Source organism: Schistocerca nitens, chromosome 2 (assembly GCF_023898315.1).
Source record: "Schistocerca nitens isolate TAMUIC-IGC-003100 chromosome 2, iqSchNite1.1, whole genome shotgun sequence".
Classification (NCBI taxonomy): Eukaryota; Metazoa; Arthropoda; class Insecta; order Orthoptera; family Acrididae; genus Schistocerca; species Schistocerca nitens.
The window spans coordinates 274,194,239-274,214,822 of record NC_064615.1 but is presented as its reverse complement, the minus strand read 5'-3'; the positions used below and the strand labels follow the sequence as shown (position 1 = coordinate 274,214,822).

Genomic DNA, 20,584 nt, shown 5'->3' with positions numbered 1-20,584 from the left:
TCGACTTCCCCGATAGCATGGAGAAATGTATAGCGTTTGTTAACATTTGGTGTGGAGTGTTTAAAGAGCAGTCACAACAAATTTGATACCATCTGTCGCTTTAACTGCGCTCGCGCTCCCCAAAAGCTGTTTGATACCGGGGTCTGAAAAATACTGATGTTATTGAGCAGCATCACTCCGAAAAGTTTCCTACTTGTCGTGAGAAAGTGCATCTTCTTTCTCACTCCTTTTTTCCCGCAAATACACCGTCCTATGTATACAGGATGTTCGGAAATTCCCGTTACAAACTCCTAGGGCTTGTAGGGTGAAGGGGGTACGTAATATTTTGGTTAGGAACCATTGTCCAATTCAAATGTGTAATGCTCCAATGTCTGCTGAAGGGAAAGGGAAAAGCCTCAGGGTTGCTTGTCCTGGAATGCAATTGTGGTAGACAAGATGACGTACTACATCAGACGGTCACGTGATGTCACGTAACTCCCGCGTTGCTGCAAGACCGTCTGTGCGTCTCCGATACGGTAGACATGGTTCGGTACACGTTTTCGGAGTACACAGACGTGCTCCCTATGTACGGCGGAGCATGTGGCAACGGAAGAGCTGATAGTCGCCTGTATCACGAACGTTTTCCGCAACGTTGCACGTGATGATTCGTAGTTGTAGAACAACACGAAGGGGATTTCTCCATTTTCTTTAAAGTGCGTCGTCTATTTTGATCGGCATATTTATAAAACTTCCACTTTCCTCATTTTACAGTTGACTTCGATAAGACTTCCTTACGTACATAGGTGTAGCGAGAGTGCGATTTGAGTCGCGAATTTCAAACACAAGTTTTTCACAAGTGTTGTCTTTACGATATGGAAAGAAGCAATGCAGCAGTGCCCCGGGTAGATGACAGTACTGAGGCGAAACTCTTTTGCGACAGTTACACACAATTAAACAACTGTATCTGATAAAACAGCAAATAAAATACGTTCAGCAGCAGTAAGGAATGGGATGTAATACTCTGAAGCAGCGCTGTGTAAACAAGCAAATAAAGCAAAAAACATAGTTTTTTAATAACTCTGCCTTCTAGGCAGCCATTCCTTAATCGATGCTTTAAGCGCTTTCCTGCTTTGTTTTACAGGACGTTAAGTTCCTTTCGTTGTTTCTGCAGGAAAAGAACATGGTGGTGTTCGTGGAGCAGACGGTGATGGAGGATACGCTGCTGCTCAACAACGCGGGCTTCACGATCGTCAAGGACAAGCTGATGACGTTCCGCGACGGCAAGGACGACCTCACCGACAAGATAGACTTCATCATCTGCCTCGGCGGCGACGGCACCCTGCTCTACGCCAGCCTCTTGTTCCAGGTGTGTGACGGCCTACTCCGCTCGTCCTTCAGCCTACGTTTTGCGCTAGCACGGAAATTACACATATTTCACTTGTTTTTACGTATTTATTAATTACTTTATATATGCGTTTTTCACTTAACAACATCTAAATCTACATCCATACTCCGCAAGCCACCTGACGGTGTGTGGCGGAGGGTACCTTTTCGTATTGTTCGTGGAAAGAAAGATTGTCGGTATGCCTCTGTGTGGGCTCTAATCTCTCTGATTTTATCCTCATGGTCTCTTCGCGAGATGTACGTAGGAGGGAGCAATATACTGCTTGACTCCTCGGTGAAAGTATGTTCTCGAAACTTCAACAAAAGCCCGTACCGAGCTACTGAGCGTCTCCCCTGCAGAGTCTTCCACTGGAGTTTATCTATCATCTCCGTAACGCTTTCGCGATTACTAAATGATCCTGTAACGAAGCGCACCGCTCTCCGTTGAATCTTCTCTATATCCTCTATCAACCCCACCTGCTACGGATCCCACACTGGTTAGCAGTATTCAAGCAGTGGGCGAACAAGTGTACTGTAACCTACTTTCTTTGTTTTCGGATTGCATTTTCTTAGGATTCTTCCAATGAATCTGTCTGGTATCTGCTTTACCGCCGATCAACTTTATATGATCGTTCCATTTTAAATCACTCCTAATGCCTGCTCCCAGATAATTTATGGAATTAACTGCTTCCAGTTGCTGACCTTCTATATTGTAGCTAAATGATAAAAGGCTTTTTCTTTCTATGTATTCGCAGCACATTACAATTGTCTACATTGAGATTCAATTCCCATTCCCTGCTCCATGCGTCAATTCGTTGCAGATTCTCCTGCATTTCAGTGCAATTTTCCATTGTTACAACCTCTCGATATACTACAGCGTCATCCGCAAAAAGCCTCAGTGAATTTCCGATCTTATCCACAAGGTCATTTATGTATATCGTGAATATCAACGGTCCTACGACGCTCCCCTCCGGCACACTTGAAATCACTCTTACTTCGGAAGACTTCTGTCCATTGAGAATGACATGCTGCGTTCTGTTACCTAGTAACTCTTCAATCCAGTCACACAATTGGTCTGATAGTCCATATGCTCTTACTTTGTTCATTAAACGACTGTGGGGAACTGTATCGAACGCCTTGCGGAAGTCAAGAAACACATCCTTAGTGACCCAACTGTTGAATTTCTGTAGTGCACGAGCAAAAAACAGAGGTGACAAGTCATAGGATAGCGATATGCACATATACAGATCGCGGTAGTATCGCGTACACAAGTTAGAAAGGGTAGTGAATTGGTGGAGCTGTCTTTTTGTACTCGTGTAATTCTCGTGAAAAGAAGGGCACACGACGGCAATTAAGACTTTGAGCGCGGAATGGTAGTTGGAGCTAGATGCATGGGACATTGCATTTTGGAAATCGTTAGGGCACTCAATATCTCGACATCCACAGTGTCAAGTGTGTGACGAGAATACCAAATTTCAGACATTACCTCTCACCATGGACAACGCAGTGGCCGACAACGTTCACGTAGACCGAGAGCAGGGTGTTTGCGTTGGGCTAATAGAGAAGCAATACTGCGTGAAATAATCGCAGAAATCAATGTGGGACGTACGAAGAACGTATCCATTAGGACAGTGCGGCGAAATTTGGCGCAAATGGGTATGGCAGTAGACGAACGACACGAGCGCCATTGCTAATGGTACATCATCGCCTGCAGCGCTTCTCTTGGGCTCGTGACCATATATTTTGGACCCTAGACGACTCGAAAACCATGGCCTGGTCAGTTGAGTCCCGATTTCAGTTGGTAAGATACTTTGAGGTTCGCTGATGACATTGTAATTCTGTCAGAGACAGCAAAGGACTTGGAAGAGCAGTTGAACGGAATGGACAGTGTCTTGAAAGGAGGATATAAGATGAACATCAACAAAAGCAAAACGAGGATAATGGACTGTAGTCGGATTAAGTCAGGTGATGCTGAGGGAATTAGATTAGGAAATGAGACGCTTAAAGTAATAAAGGAGTTTTGCTATTTGGGGAGCAAAATAACTGATGATGGTCGAAGTAAAGAGGATGTAAAATATAGACTGGCAATGGCAAGGAAAGCGTTTCTGAAGAAGAGAAATTTAACATCGAGTATAGATTTAAGTGTCGGGAAGTCGTTTTTGAAAGTATTTGTATGGAGTGTAGCCATGTATGGAAGTGAAACATGGATGATAAATAGTTTGGACAAGAAAAGAATAGAAGCTTTCGAAATGTGGTGCTACAGAAGAATGCTGAAGATTAGGTGGGTAGATCACATAACTAATGAGGAGGTATTGAATAGGATTGGGGAGAAGAGGATGGGTAGATGACATAACTAATGAGGAGGTATTGAATAGGATTGGGGAGAAGAGAAGTTCGTGGCACAACTTGACTAGAAGAAGGGATCAGTTGGTAGGACATGTACTGAGGCATCAAGGGATCACCAATTTAGTATTGGAGGGCAGCGTGGAGGGTAAAAATCATAGAGGGAGATCAAGAGATGAATACACTAAGCAGATTAAAAAGGATGTAGGTTGCAGTAGGTACTGGGAGATGAAGCTTGCACAGGATAGAGTAGCATGGAGAGCTGCATCAAACCAGTCTCAGGACTGAAGACAACAACAACAACAACAAAGAGCTGATGGTAGGGCTAGTGTGGCGCAGACCCCACGAGTACAAGGATTCAAATTGTCAACAAGGCACTGTACAAGCTGGGCGTGACTCCGTAATGGAGTGGGCTGTGTTTACATGAAAGTACTGGTTCCTCTGGTCCAACCTCTTGGAGACCATTTGCAGCCATTCATGGACTTCATGTTGGCAAACAACAGTGGAATTTTTGTGGATGACAGTGCAGCATGTCACCATGCTACTATTGTTCGCAATTGGTTTGAAGAACATTCCTGACAATTGGAGCAAATGGTTTGGCTACGCAGATCACCCAACATGAATCCCATTGAACATTTATGGGACATAATCGAAATATCAGGTCATGCACAAAATTTGGCACCGCCAACAATTTAGCAATTATGGACTGCTGTAGAGGCACCACAGTTCAATATTCCCGCAGAGGACTTCCAACAACTTCTAGAGTGCATGCCATGTCATGTTGCTGCACTATGCCGGGCAAAGGGAGGTTCAAGACAAAATTAGAAGGTATCCCATGACTTTTGACGCCTCAGTATACAGGGTGTAAATTTTAAGTTGACAAACCAGAATAACTCGAAAAGTAAGCTTCACACGAAAAAATGCGTAGAATCCAAAGTTGATTATTTCCCCTCCCCCCCCCCTCCCCGGGGGGGGGGGGGGGTCAGGAGGCAGCTTTATAATTTCAAATGGGAACCCCATTTTTTATTGCAGAATCTGATTCTTCATAAAAAACTTTGTCTTAAACATTTGTTTTGATTCTTGGTAGGTGACGCTGTAATTCAAGAAAAGTCATGTTTCATTTTTGTGTGGAAAATGGTTATGGATAAATAAATACTTATTTACGTCGTACATTTTGATTCGCTAAAACTAAAACTCTCCCTATAGGGTGGGGTTTGAGAGAGACCCAAATATTAATTTTTTCCGTAGATTCGGTAAGATTTGTTTGTTTCATGGTCGTGAGGCCACACAACTTGTAATTATCAAACAAATCATCTGATCAGCTAACTATCCAAGCACCTTACTTACTAACGAGTGAACTCATTAACTCACAGAGTAAACAAAGTAAAAGACTGAGGAAAAGACTAACCCACTAGCTAACTAAAGATGGACGTATTCCTGTTTCAGATTTGGTGGTTCAGAAAAGGAACGATTGGTTTCGTTTTGTTGTTGATTATTTGCAAATGCTTGAAATTAAATGAATTTTGGGGTGCTTGTTTCCAGTGAGTCCCCTCGCCTCTCACATTCGGCCTGTTGTTGTCCGTAAATCCCTTGCATCTCACCGTTGTATGGAATCAAATGTTCAAAGTGATGACCTCCAACTTCGATGCATTTATTGACTAGTGCTGTAAATCCCTGCACTCATCTTGATGTCTGGTGTAATTGCAGCGCAAGCATCTCTTATTCTTTGCATCATGTTTTCGTGAGTGGTAAGCATTTCCTGATAAACGATATCTTTTAGATAACCCCATAAGAAAAATCTGGCGAGGTAAGGTCAGGCGATCTGCTGGCCAATTCACACGACCTGCCCTGTAGATCCAGCGACCACAGTAAAGTCGATCTAGTACATCGCGCACTAATAATGAATAATGCGCTGGACAACCATCATGTTGAAACCACATGTTTTGTCGAAGTTCGATGCTCGGGTCTTCAAGTAGATCTGGCAGTTAATTTTCAAGTAGGTTTCGATTTTTGTTGCCATTCAAATTACCGTTGACAAAATATGGACCGATCAGTTCATCGCCAATTATACATCAGACATTAACTAAGGTCGCTGATGGTTGACTTCTCGAATCCAGTGTGGGTTCTGTTCATTCTAGTAATTAACTTCGCCGTGGTTTGTGAATGTTGCCTCATCGGGGAAAAGTACACTGGCAAAAAATTTTTGGTTTGCTTGCATCCGCTGAACTGCCCAGTGACAAAACGCTAGACGGTTTTGGAAGTCACCGCCATGTAGTTCCTGATTGCCTTGATATTTCTCATGTGCTCGCATGTGGATTATGAGCCACAGCCACTAGGACTGCCACTTGATAGTTTTCTCCACAAGCAGTAGCTGCAGGGGTTCTTTTTTTCTGGTTCACACTGCCTTCCGCAGTAAATTGTTTAATAACTCGAACAAAAGAGGATGGTGATGGTACTTGGCCAGGAAAACGCTGCTCATAAAGCGCAACTCCATCGTCAAAATTTCTCCCACTTTCTCCATAAGTGTACACCATCTCAACTGTTTCTTCCACAGAGAGGTAATTCATAAAGACGTATGCCAACTATTAATTTCAAGAGAGGAAGGATAAGGGGCGTCGACAAAGGCAGAGTTAGAATTTCTGTGAGCGAGAAGCAGCCCGCTCGGCGTATTTTCGCCTAGCAATACTAACTCTGCATCAAACGCGACTAGTAGCGAGCAAAAGCCGCGAACGCAGTCACACAAGGTAATCAAACGTAGGTAGGAGATGAGGTACTGGCAGAATTAAAGCTGTGCGGACGGGGCGTGAGTCGTGTGTTGGTAGCCCAGTTAGTAGAGCACTTGCCCGCGAAAGGCAAAGGTCCCGAGTAGGGGTCTCGGTCCGGCACACAGTTTTAATCTGCCAGGAAGTTTCTTAATCAAACATAAGTCGCCGAAAAGACAATATTTATAAACGATGTATTGCTATCTGAATACTCAGACGGGTAAAAATATGTGTTTTTATTACATTAATACTTACAATTTCTAAAGCCCAGTCTTACTACGAGAAAGGGCGAATTTCTCGTCCCTGCACTACCTATTGGCGGCACTCCGAAACATTACGCCGCTCATCAGAAAGGGCTGGATAAGAGCATCGATTATCGCTCAAGGCTGAGTGGGATATCATTATTATAATTCTAAAAATGTAAACGACGTAACAGCCACGATATTCCGAAATAAAATGTGATTTAAGTCAATAAATTTATGAAAGTAGTTTTCTGCGTTTTTCCACCCGAAACTAAAAGACTCAAGTTTTTAAGCAATCACTCCAGTTGTGAGACTTCTCGACAAACAAGAGTGATTACTCCGAATCTAATAAAAAATTAGGTTCGTGAGTCAGTTTTTTAGTTAATGAGTTCACTCGTTATTAAGTAGGATGTTTGGTTGGTTAGTTAGCTGGTCAGATGATTTGTTTGATAATTAAAGGTTGTGTGGCCTCACGACCACGAAACAAACAAAACTTATCCGAATCTGTGGGAAAAAATTAATATTTGGGTCAACATTTGTAAAACTAATTCCTCTCTCTCAAACTCCACCCTATGGGGAGATAGGGAGAGTTTCAGTTTTAGCGAATCAAAATTTAAGAAGTAAATATTTTCTTTTTATCCATTACCATTTTCCACGCAAAAATGAGAACATGGAGAATCTGATTCTGCAATAAAAAATGGGGGTTCCCATTTGAAATTTTAAAGTTGCTTCCCGCCCCATCCCAGGCTAATTTTAGCACCAGCAGATGCCCCCCTCGAAAATAATCAACTTTGGATTCTACACATTTTTTCGTGTGAAGCTTATTTTTCGAGTTATTCTGGTTTGTCATCTTAATAATAATAATAATAATAATAATAATAATAATAATAATAAGTTTCCCCGTGGAGGCCCGGGAAAAGAATAGGCCTCCGGTATGTTCTGCCAGTCGTAAAAGGCGACGAAAAGAACAAACCACTAATAGGGCTAACCCCCCTTTTAGTGTGATTAGTTGGTTCAGGACAGAACTAAAGAAGCCTCGGACAAGCGCCGTCATGGTCGGGGACGACGCTTGAACCCTATGCCCGCCCACAATGGTAACGACACTGCTAGCCAACTGGAAAATGGTTTAAATCCAAATAGAGGTGTTTTGCAGGATATGCTTCCTGCAACCACCCTAGAAGGAAAACAAAGACAGAGGATGAGATGGTCAGATGAAGTTAATCGACACCTCATGTTCTGTTATTACCAAGCAACAAACCTAGGAACCAACACAACTGGATACAGATCACAAGTATACACAACATTTATTACCAGATACCCAGAATTAAAATTTTTAACAGAACAACGACTAGCTGATCAGATCCGTGTAATAATCAAAAATAACAGGATACCCCAGTCAGAATTAGAAAATATCAAACAACAAGTACAACAAATACTGGAACAAAATAATGTGCAATCAGAAGAAGAAGAAAATACAGTAATGGACTCAAACATCCCAGAGCAAACAAACAAAGAACAACACGCACCAATTAAACAATCAGAGGAAAACGAAATCTTAAGACAGCCACCAGAACAAGCACAAATAGAACACGAAGTGACACAGATGCTAGATATAGAAGAAAAATTTCAGCTAACATATATAGAATACAAAGACACAAATACAGACATTAGACCATTCTTGCATAGACCACCAAATAACCCACAAGTCGAAACAACAATAAAAACTATCAACACAATCATACACAACAAAATAAATGAAAACACAACTATGGAAGAGTTACAACTACTGGTTTATATAGGAGCACTCACTACACTAAATATACACACTAGACAGAGATCAGAACCAACCAACACACAGAAGAAACCCACTAAACCAGCATGGCAACACAGGCTACAGATCAGAATAGAAAAACTGAGAAAAGACATCGGACAGCTAACACAATTTATAAGAAATGAAATCTCGGAAAAAAAACGAAAAAGGTTAGGTAAAATCTCACAACAAGAAGCGACAGAGCAATTAGACGAAAAGAAACAGAAATTACAAGCATTAGCCAAACGACTCAGAAGATACAAAAATAGTGAAAATAGAAGGAAACAAAACCAAACATTCAACACAAACCAAAAGAAATTTTACCAGACAATAGATAACACACACATTAAAATAAACAATCCACCAAACATAACAGACATGGAACACTTCTGGAGCAACATATGGTCAAACCCGGTACAACATAACAGGCATGCACGGTGGATACAAACAGAAACAGACACATACAAGATGATACCACAAATGCCTGAAGTGATAATTTTGCAACATGAAGTCACCCAAGCAATTAATTCTACTCACAATTGGAAAGCCCCTGGAAATGATAAAATAGCAAATTTCTGGTTAAAGAAGTTCACCTCAACACATTCACATCTAACTAAATTATTTAACAGTTACATTGCAGACCCATACACATTCCCTGATACACTTACACATGGAATAACTTATCTGAAACCTAAAGATCAAGCAGACACAGCGAACCCAGCTAAATATCGCCCCATAACATGCCTACCAACAATATACAAAATATTAACTTCAGTCATTAAACAGAAATTAATGACACATACAACACAGAACAAAATTATAAATGAAGAACAAAAAGGCTGTTGCAAAGGAGCACGAGGATGTAAAGAGCAACTGATAATAGATGCAGAGGTGACATATCAAGCTAAAACTAAACAAAGGTCGCTACACTACGCATACATTGATTACCAAAAAGCTGTTGATAGTGTACCCCACTCATGGTTACTACAAATATTGGAAATATACAAAATAGATCCTAAATTGATACAGTTCCTAAACATAGTAATGAAACATTGGAAAACCACACTTAATATCCAAACAAATTCAAATAATATCACATCACAGCCAATACAGATTAAGCGTGGAATATACCAAGGAGACTCATTAAGTCCTTTCTGGTTCTGCCTTGCTCTGAACCCACTATCCAACATGCTAAATAATACAAATTATGGATACAATATTACTGGAACATACCCACACAAAATCACACATTTGCTATACATGGATGATCTAAAACTACTGGCAGCAACAAATCAACAACTCAACCAATTACTAAAGATAACAGAAGTATTCAGCAATGATATAAGTATGGCCTTTGGAACAGACAAATGTAAGAAAAATAGCATAGTCAAGGGAAAACACACTAAACAAGAAGATTACATATTGGATAACCACAGCGACTGCATAGAAGCGATGGAAAAAACGGATGCCTATAAATATCTAGGATACAGACAAAAAATAGGAATAGATAATACAAATATTAAAGAAGAACTAAAAGAAAAATATAGACAAAGACTAACAAAACTACTGAAAACAGAATTGACAGCAAGAAACAAGACAAAAGCTATAAATACATATGCCATACCAATATTGACCTACTCATTTGGAGTAGTGAAATGGAGTAACACAGACCTAGAAGCACTCAATACACTTACACGATCACAATGCCACAAATATAGAATACATCACATACATTCAGCAACAGAAAGATTCACATTAAGCAGAAAGGAAGGAGGAAGGGGATTTATCGATATAAAAAAACCTACATTATGGACAGGTAGACAATTTAAGAAAATTCTTTATAGAACGAGCAGAAACTAGCAAAATACACAAAGCAATCACTCATATAAATACATCGGCTACACCACTACAATTTCATAACTACCTCTACAACCTTTTAGACCACATAACATCAACAGATACGAAGAAAGTAAATTGGAAAAAGAAAACACTTCATGGCAAGCACCCGTATCATCTAACACAGCCACACATCGATCAAGACGCATCAAACACATGGCTAAGAAAAGGCAATATATACAGTGAGACAGAAGGATTCATGATTGCAATACAGGATCAAACAATAAACACCAGGTATTACAGCAAGCATATTATTAAAGATCCCAATACCACAACAGATAAATGCAGACTTTGTAAACAACAAATAGAAACAGTAGATCACATCACAAGCGGATGTGCAATACTAGCAAATACAGAATACCCCAGAAGACATGACAATGTCGCAAAAATAATACATCAACAGCTTGCCTTACAACATAAACTTATAAAACAACACGTTCCTACATACAAGTATGCACCACAAAATGTACTGGAGAATGATGAATACAAATTATACTGGAACAGAACCATTGTAACAGATAAAACAACGCCACATAACAAACCTGACATCATACTCACCAATAAAAAGAAGAAATTAACACAACTAATCGAAATATCCATACCCAATACAACAAATATACAAAAGAAAACAGGAGAAAAAATTGAAAAATACATCCAACTGGCTGAGGAAGTCAAAGACATGTGGCATCAGGATAAAGTTGACATTATACCAATTATACTATCAACTACAGGAGTCATACCACACAATATCCACCAGTACATCAATGCAATACAGCTACGTCCAAACATATATATACAACTACAGAAATCCGTAATTATTGATACATGTTCAATTACCCGAAAGTTCCTAAATGCAATATAACACATACCGTACAGTTAATAGGAAGTGACGCTTGATCAAGGTCCGCGTCACTTTCCATTCTCAACCAGACTTAACGTCTGAGAAAGTAAAGAAATAATAATAATAATAATAATAAACCCCATGGAGGACCGGGAAAAGAATAGGCCTCCGGTATGTTCTGCCAGTCGTAAAAGGCGACGAAAAGAACAAACCACTAATAGGGCTAACCCCTCTTTAGTGTGATTAGTTGGTTCAGGACAGAACTAAAGAAGCTTCGGACAAGCGCCGTCGTGGTCGGGGACGACGCTTGAACCCTATGCCCGCCCACAATGGTAACGACACTGCTAGCCAACTGGAAAATGATTTAAATCCAAATAGAGGTGTTTTGCAGGATATGCTTCCTGCAACCACCCTAGAAGGAAAACAAAGACAGAGGATGAGATGGTCAGATGAAGTTAACAGACACCTCATGTTCTGTTATTACCGAGCAACAAACCTAGGAACCAACACAACTGGATACAGATCACAAGTATACACAGCATTTATTACCAGATACCCAGAATTAAAATTTTTAACAGAACAACGACTAGCTGATCAGATCCGTGTAATAATCAAAAATAACAGGATACCCCAGTCAGAATTAGAAAACATCAAACAACAAGTACAAAAAATACTGGAACAAAATAATGTGCAGTCAGAAGAAGAAGAAAATACAGTAATGGACTCAAACATCCCAGAGCAAACTCACAAAGAACAACACGCATCAATTAAACAATCAGAGGAAAACGAAATCTTAAGACAGCCACCAGAACAAGCACAAATAGAACACGAAGTGACACACATGTTAGATATAGAAGAAAAATTTCTGCTGACATATATAGAATACAAAGACACAAATACAGACATTAGACCATTCTTGCAAAGACCGCCAAATAACCCACAAGTCGAAACAACAATAAAAACTATCAACACAATCATACACAACAAAATAAATGAAAACACAACTATGGAAGAGTTACAACTACTGGTTTATATAGGAGCACTCACTACACTAAATATACACACTAGGCAGAGATCAGAACCAACCAACACACAGAAGAAACCCACTAAACCAGCATGGCAACACAGGCTACAGATCAGAATAGAATAACTGAGAAAGGACATCGGACAGCTAACACAATTTATAAGAAATGAAATGTCAGAAAAAAAAACGAAAAAGGTTAGGTAAAATCTCACAACAAGAAGCGGTAGAGCAATTGGATGAAAAGAAACAGAAATTACAAGCATTGGCCAAACGACTTAGAAGATACAAAAAAAGTGAAAATAGAAGGAAACAAAACCAAACATTCAACACAAACCAAAAGAAATTTTACCTGACAATAGATAACACACACATTAAAATAGACAATCCACCAAACATAACAGACATGGAACACTTCTGGAGCAACATATGGTCAAACCCAGTACAACATAACAGGCATGCACGGTGGATACAAGCAGAAACAGACACATACAAGATGATACCACAAATGCCTGAAGTGATAATTTTGCAACATGAAGTCACCCAAGCAATTAATTCTACTCACAATTGGAAAGCCCCTGGAAAAGATAAAATAGCAAATTTCTGGCTAAAGAAGTTCACCTCAACACATTCACATCTAACTAAATTATTTAACAGTTACATTGCAGACCCATACACATTCCCTGATACACTTGCACATGGAATAACTTATCTGAAACCTAAAGATCAAGCAGACACAGCAAACCCAGCAAAATATCGCCCCATAACATGCCCACCAACAATGTACAAAATATTAACTTCAGTCATTACACAGAAATTAATGACATATACAACACAGAACAAAATTATAAATGAAGAACAAAAAGGCTGCTGCAAAGGAGCACGAGGATGTAAAGAGCAACTGATAATAGATGCAGAGGTGACATATCAAGCTAAAACTAAACAAAGGTCACTACACTATGCATACATTGATTACCAAAAAGCTTTTGATAGTGTACCCCACTCACGGTTACTACAAATATTGGAAATATACAAAGTAGATCCTAAATTGATACAGTTCCTAAACATAGTAATGAAACATTGGAAAACCACACTTAATATCCAAACAAATTAAAATAATATCACATCACAGCCAATACAGATTAAGCGTGGAATATACCAAGGAGACTCATTAAGTCCTTTCTGGTTCTGCCTTGCCTTGAACCCACTATCCAACATGCTAAATAATACAGATTATGGATACAATATTACTGGAACATACCCACACAAAATCACACATTTGCTATACATGGATGATCTAAAACTACTGGCAGCAACAAATCAACAACTCAACCAATTACTAAAGATAACGGAAGTATTCAGCAATGATATAAATATGGCTTTTGGAACAGACAAATGTAAGAAAAATAGCATAGTCAAGGGAAAACACACTAAACAAGAAGATTACATACTGGATAACCACAGCGACTGCATAGAAGCGATGGAAAAAACAGATGCCTATAAATATCTAGGATACAGACAAAAAATAGGAATAGATAATACAAATATTAAAGAAGAACTAAAAGAAAAATATGGACAAAGACTAACAAAAATACTGAAAACAGAATTGACAGCAAGAAACAAGACAAAAGCTATAAATACTAATGCTATACCAATATTGACCTACTCATTTGGAGTAGTGAAATGGAGTAACACAGACCTAGAAGCACTCAATACACTTACACGATCACAATGCCACAAATATAGAATACATCACATACATTCAGCAACAGAAAGATTCACATTAAGCAGAAAGGAAGGAGGAAGGGGATTTATCGATATAAAAAACCTACATTATGGCCAGGTAGACAATTTAAGAAAATTCTTTATAGAATGAGCAGAAACTAGCAAAATACACAAAGCAATCACTCATATAAATACATCGGCTACACCATTGCAATTTCATAACCACTTCTACAACCCTTTAGATCACATAACATCAACAGACACGAAGAAAATAAATTGGAAAAAGAAAACACTACATGGCAAGCACCCGTATCATTTAACACAGCCACACATCGATCAAGACGCATCCAACACATGGCTAAGAAAAGGCAATATATACAGTGAGACGGAAGGATTCATGATTGCAATACAGGATCAAACAATAAACACCAGATATTACAGCAAGCATTTTATTAAAGATCCCAATACCACAACAGATAAATGCAGACTTCGCAAACAACAAATAGAAACATTAGATCACATCACAAGCAGATGTACAATACTAGCAAATACAGAATACCCCAGAAGACACGACACTGTAGCAAAAATAATACATCAACAGCTTGCCTTACAACATACTTATAAAACAACACGTTCCCACATACGAGTATGCACCACAAAATGTACTGGAGAATGATGAATACAAATTATACTGGAACAGAACCATTATAACAGATAAAACAACACCGCATAACAAACCTGACATCATACTCACCAATAAAAAGAAGAAATTAACACAACTAATCGAAATATCCATACCCAATACAACAAATATACAGAAGAAAACAGGAGACAAAATTGAAAAATACATCCAACTGGCTGAGGAAGTCAAAGACATGTGGCATCAGGATAAAGTTGACATTATACCAATTATACTATCAACTACAGGAGTCATACCACACAATATCCACCAGTACATCAACGCAATACAGCTACATCCAAACTTATATATACAATTACAGAAATCTGTAATTATTGATACCTGTTCAATTACCTGAAAGTTCCTAAATGCAATGTAACATATACCATACAGTTAAAAGGAAGTCACGCTGAGAAAGGAAAGAAGATAATAATAATATACATATTACTGAATATATGAAATTTAAGAAATATCAGTTGAATTAATATTGTGTTAACCAATTTCCTCACTGTATTCTTGTTCATTGTGAGTAATGAGAGCTGATAGGAATGTATAGCAGCAGTGTATAGTAGGTAATTGGTCAGACAAGGAGCGAGAAATATTAGGGTGACATTAGCAGACAAGGTGGAAAGAAGAAAACAGAAAGGGACGAGACAAGCACATATAGTTTGAGTGCAGAGTGATTTTGGATCAGACCAGGTTACTGAAATGGAGGAGGAAGAGGAGGATAATCTAGAGCAATGCAGAAGTACAGCCAAGATGCTGGGTGTATCTGTATGGTATTACAATTGATATGCAAAGTGATGGATTGAGATCATCAGTGACTAAGGGACTAACGAAATGCATATGAAGATGATGTCACCTGTTCAGTTACAACTGTATTACTAAACGGCTAACCCAGGGCACAGTCACCTGTCCCACTAGCAGGTTGCCTATCTAGCTGCTTCTGGAGCAAGAAAAATTTGATTTTCGGTATTTCTTGTATTTACTGACTTTAAAAACTCAAAATTCTTTGATAATGTAGCCATGTAGGCATTAAGAGTTACAGTCTCATGGTGAATGTTTAATGTAGTAAGACAAGTATTACATTTAGAAACCGCATGCCCCTCTTCAGGCACACAGTGTACTGAGACTACAGTGTGTTTCAAAAAGGACTTTACAAATTTTGAGATTCGTATGAATTTATTGAAAGAAGATACAGAGCTGGGTTTAGTGTTACTTTGTAGAGAAACACATTTTTTTTTACCTTAAACTAAAGATGTTGCATGTGGCTTCTGTTGGTTATCCTGCACACATCCCATGAGATCAGTTTCTTCTCAAACTTGTAGCATTGCAGGTGTAACTTGCCCAGTGGCGGCGTAAATCATTGCTTTAAGTTCAGGTAGAGAATCTGGCACAGGATGTACAAATACAATATCCTTAATGAATCCTTATAAAAATAATTGAGTGGTGGCAGGTCTGAGGAATGTGGGGGCACACAATTGGCACGTCATGGCCAGTCCATTGACCTGGAAAGCGCTCACTGAGGAAATCCCGGACATCAGCCGGATAGTGGGGTGGTGCACCATCTCGCACAAAGTAAACATTTTGTTCTTGGTCATCATCATCGATTTATGTCATCAAAATATTTTGTAACATATCCAGGTACACCACCCCAGCGATGGTTCTCTCATGGAAAAAAAAGGGACCATACACATTGTTCTTGCTCAGTGTACAAAAAAAGTTCAGTTTAGGGCTATCACAAACATGTTTCAATGTTTGATGTGGATTTTCACTGCCCCAAACCCTACGGTTATGTGTGCTAACCTTGCCACTCAGGTGAAAAGTCTACTTGTCGGAAAAGATAATTTTGTCCAAGATAAGTTCATCCTCCTGTAATCGATTTACCATTTCCGCACAGAAGTTCTTGCAAGCAATTTTATCAGTGTCTTTCATTGCATGTACAATCGTCAATCTGTACCATTTCAAATGCAAATGGTTTCTCAACACACGCCAAACAGTCGCATGTGGGATTTTCAGTTCGCGAGATGCACGTCGGATCGATTTTGTAGGTCTGTTGGCAAAACGTTGCGTCACTCACTCAATGATATCATTAGATGTGATTGGATGACCTGATGATTTCTCATGTCTTACTGAGCACCCTGTTTCTACGAAGCAGTCATGCAAGGAGGATCTTTGGCGTACTTGGTATGGAAATTGCACTGGACTGTTGTCACTGACTTGGATGCTTCAAACCAAAACACACAGCTAGCCCACTTGTGTCCAATGATGGCAGTCACCTTTAATGCAACTGCCACTAGCACTTCATACAGTGCAATTCAGCTCTAGCAAACTACACAAGAAAAAACTTGATGTATTTCCATACAAATTGGCTCTAAAATCACCTCTGTAGGTACTGTGAACTAATTTACATGAATTTAGGTAATATGAATTAATTTATATGAATTTTCAAAGTTGTAAAGTCCTTCTGAAACACCCTGTATATTCACCAGTACTTGAGAATCAGGACACTTGGCAACACAACACATTTTAAACATAATTTCAAATATTTTCTAAACTTTTTCTCATGTAAGTGCTTAACATTGAGTATTTAATGCATTAACTCGTCTGTAAAGTGATGAGATGTGTGAAGCTGTTGTATAGATGGCAGTTCAAATCTTAAAAAAATTGTACATTTACTGATATGTACTAACAGAACATAGTATCAGCAGTGGGAGAAAAATTGTTGTTGCTACAGATGTAAATATATCAAATGAGGAAAAGTTACTTTTAATACTAGATCAGTATCAGAAAGACTTTCTTACAGTTATCATACTAGTAAGAAGTGTTTTATATGTTAAAAACATAGAGGCACGGTGCACTAAAACAGGCAGAAAACAAAAATTAAAGAATTGTGTAGTTAAAAACACTTGAACGTGTCCTGAGTGCTCACTCCATAAGTATGCCTACTACAGTAAATAAATGGATGACTGTCTGTGTTTGGACTCCTGAGAACATGTAATTTATGCATGCAGTTTCCCAAACAGTGAAAAAATGAATAATGCTCCTATATTAACAATCACATCCGTATACTGAAAAAACGAAAACTCTTATCAGGTGCAGAGGACTGCACGATGCCAACCAGATGTCGTGACATTCTCTGTCGTAGGTTGTTGGCTTTTCATATCTTGAAGCTGCTACTTCTCATTCAATTTGCTTCTGAACCAGCATCTTGAGGCAGTGTACACCATTCCAGTCCTTTCACCAAGGAAATCCTTGGCACTCGGTGAATGGAATCCGGGTCATCAGCGTGGCAGTCAGATGCACTGACCACTCAGCTTACAGAAGCAAAGTGATAGATCTAAATGTGAAAATTTGTCAGGTTTTCTCACGGCTAAAGATGAATCCCATGAATCAGGAAATGCATTGAACTTAAGATTTCATTCAAAACGGTGATGGGAACAGGTTAGCCATTCTGCACCAATTGTCGGATCTTTTCACATCTGAAGTCGAGAAGACAGACCAGGTGGCCCATGATAAAACACTCTGTCAACACTGAGGACCATCCACCAACTAGCCAATGCTATTATATAATGTTGGTGGCTGATCAATGCATAATTTTGGAGTAAGTGGATATTGTGCTATGGGATGACATTATTGCACCTTCAGTATTTCCTTGATCCTCTCCTGTGGGGATTGCGAAGGAGTATGATACATGGAATTTCTGTGTAGACTACTGGTGTCAAAATTGCACAAAAAGTGTTAACCCGAGTGGCATTCAGATGACAGCCTAGACTGCTTGAATGGAGCAGGGTATTTTTCAACTATGACACTGTAATTTCGACACTGACTACTGTAAATGGTGTAGCCGACAGATACACAGTTAAGTTTTACCGTTCTTTACCTTCACTTCAATCTTAAGTTGTGCTCCTGGCTCAGCATTGGCAGGACCACCTCCGAAGAGGTACAGCGTAGCTGTGGATGAAAGCCAGGAACTGAAAAGTTTCTTCATCCATGGCTGTACATCACAGAAGACTAATTGACAACTATGACATCTACGAAAGCCTTCATCGTATTCTCTGTGCTGGCTGACTAGTCTGAAGGACCCATTGGGTTGACTGGTGGGATGAGCACCGTTGCTTCAAGAGTACATCATCGCAACGGTATACAAAATTGGATGGAAACTTAGGACACTGACTGCCTCTCAAGGAATTATTTGGCAAAATGCAGCAGTATGGATGGAATCCATCATCACTGCATTAAATGACAGTGCTGCTGAACAGAGGGAAGGTTCAACATTGGTTAGAACAAAAGAAGGCTTTAAGGAATAGGAATTGACCAAAGGAGAATTTCAGTTAATAAGTGGAACATTGTGTAAGAGGAAGTGTGATTCAATGGTGCAGAAATGATTGGTAATCATTCCAGTTTATCTGGAGCCATCTATCCTGAAATATTTCCATGCTGCCCCAACATCTGGGCACGTGTGCTTCTTGAAGACTTCAGACAGAATCAGATGCAGGCATCACTTGACTAATGGTCTACTGATCCATTAGACACAAGGAACTATTGTAGTGTGTGCTTGCAATAGAAGAATGTGCTGTACTTCTGGTGTTAACAAACTCAAAGTAATTTTAGATATACTGTATGTTGAGATGGTGACTCTATGAAATGGGTAAAAATGCCGTACCATATGTGGAAAATGTAAACGAAATTAGGAATCGTGTAATACGTGCACACAATTATTCAACTCGGAACTGAAGCAGCTGTTATGGAAGCTGAACTGATATTTATCAAGAGTACCAGTTAATTAATTAATTAATTAATTTCTACCAGGTAGCCAGCTCTAAAATGAACTATTAATTTTCGATCAGTAAAGTTGAAAGTATTTAAACATTGACAATTCACTTGTTTAGGAAATGAGCGAGATTTGAACTTTATGCATGAATTGTGTTGCCACAATACTGTTTGTGGCAGCTCTGCACATTACATTACAGTACTGGAAAACAACTGCACGTAGTCATCTATATACTCTTAGTATTTAATATTTATTTGAATATAGCAGAAAGAGAATGATTTGTGAAGACACATACAGTCTAGTGCCATCCTGTGTTGTCTCCATGATAATAAAACAAACATCAGTATTGCATAAATGGCAACAGTAAAGAACAAAGTCAAATATTCATCAGTGCCCAATGCACAATGGTTTGTCAGTGCACAATTTGTTCACAGACTTTAAATAAAATAGTTGGAGACCATCTTAGATAACTCTTTTAATTACATTTAGGTTGTTAGATGCAGACTGCAGTTTTCATGATCATTGTTATTTCCAAGTACCTCCCTGCACACAAGCACAAATTTTCACATAACCTGTAGTAACATTCCGTGTACATATTCATTTATATCCAGCCTAACCCATGAACAGATATTCCTGCAGTTGCATGCCATCATGTGATTAGGTAAAATCACACAACACTGTGGGAACAATGTTTGAGATTCGGAATTTTCCTCTCTCATGTACTGCAACACACTACCACGTTTTGTGTAAATGTGTCTTGCTGATCCTCATGGCCTTAACTTCATTTCTACAGATTTCCGAGTTACATTAGAAAAATAGTCAAACTTTCACACCATACATATTTGCAGTGTGCATCATAAAAACTGAGAAATACACAATTTACATGCCACAGTAAATCAGCGATGTCCTCCATGACGAACACAGAATATTTCATGTGTTAAAGAACCAGTCTGCAGTGAATGTGCCCTTACTGTCCTACATTTGTAGATGTATCTCCCACAAAGATTCTCAGTTTAAGGTGAGAATCCATAGCTTCATGTGTGAAAATGTTTGGGAGAAATTTTAATGCAGGGTAAAAAAGATCAGCTGTTAACCTTATGACAGAGTGGAGCGTTTACAGCTTTGGATG

General features: G+C 39.1%; 1 protein-coding gene across 6 annotated transcripts in view; it reads left to right on the top strand.

Moving 5' to 3' along the window:
• Positions 1–20,584, top strand: part of LOC126236018 (NAD kinase-like) — a 546,376-nt gene that overhangs the window by 500,796 nt on the left and 24,996 nt on the right. For all 6 annotated transcript variants that reach the window (XM_049945035.1, XM_049945034.1, XM_049945036.1 and 3 more), the window contains exon 4: positions 1,151–1,345. In XM_049945035.1, coding sequence (XP_049800992.1) covers positions 1,151–1,345 — 195 coding nt within the window. The remainder of the gene's footprint in view (positions 1–1,150; positions 1,346–20,584) is intronic.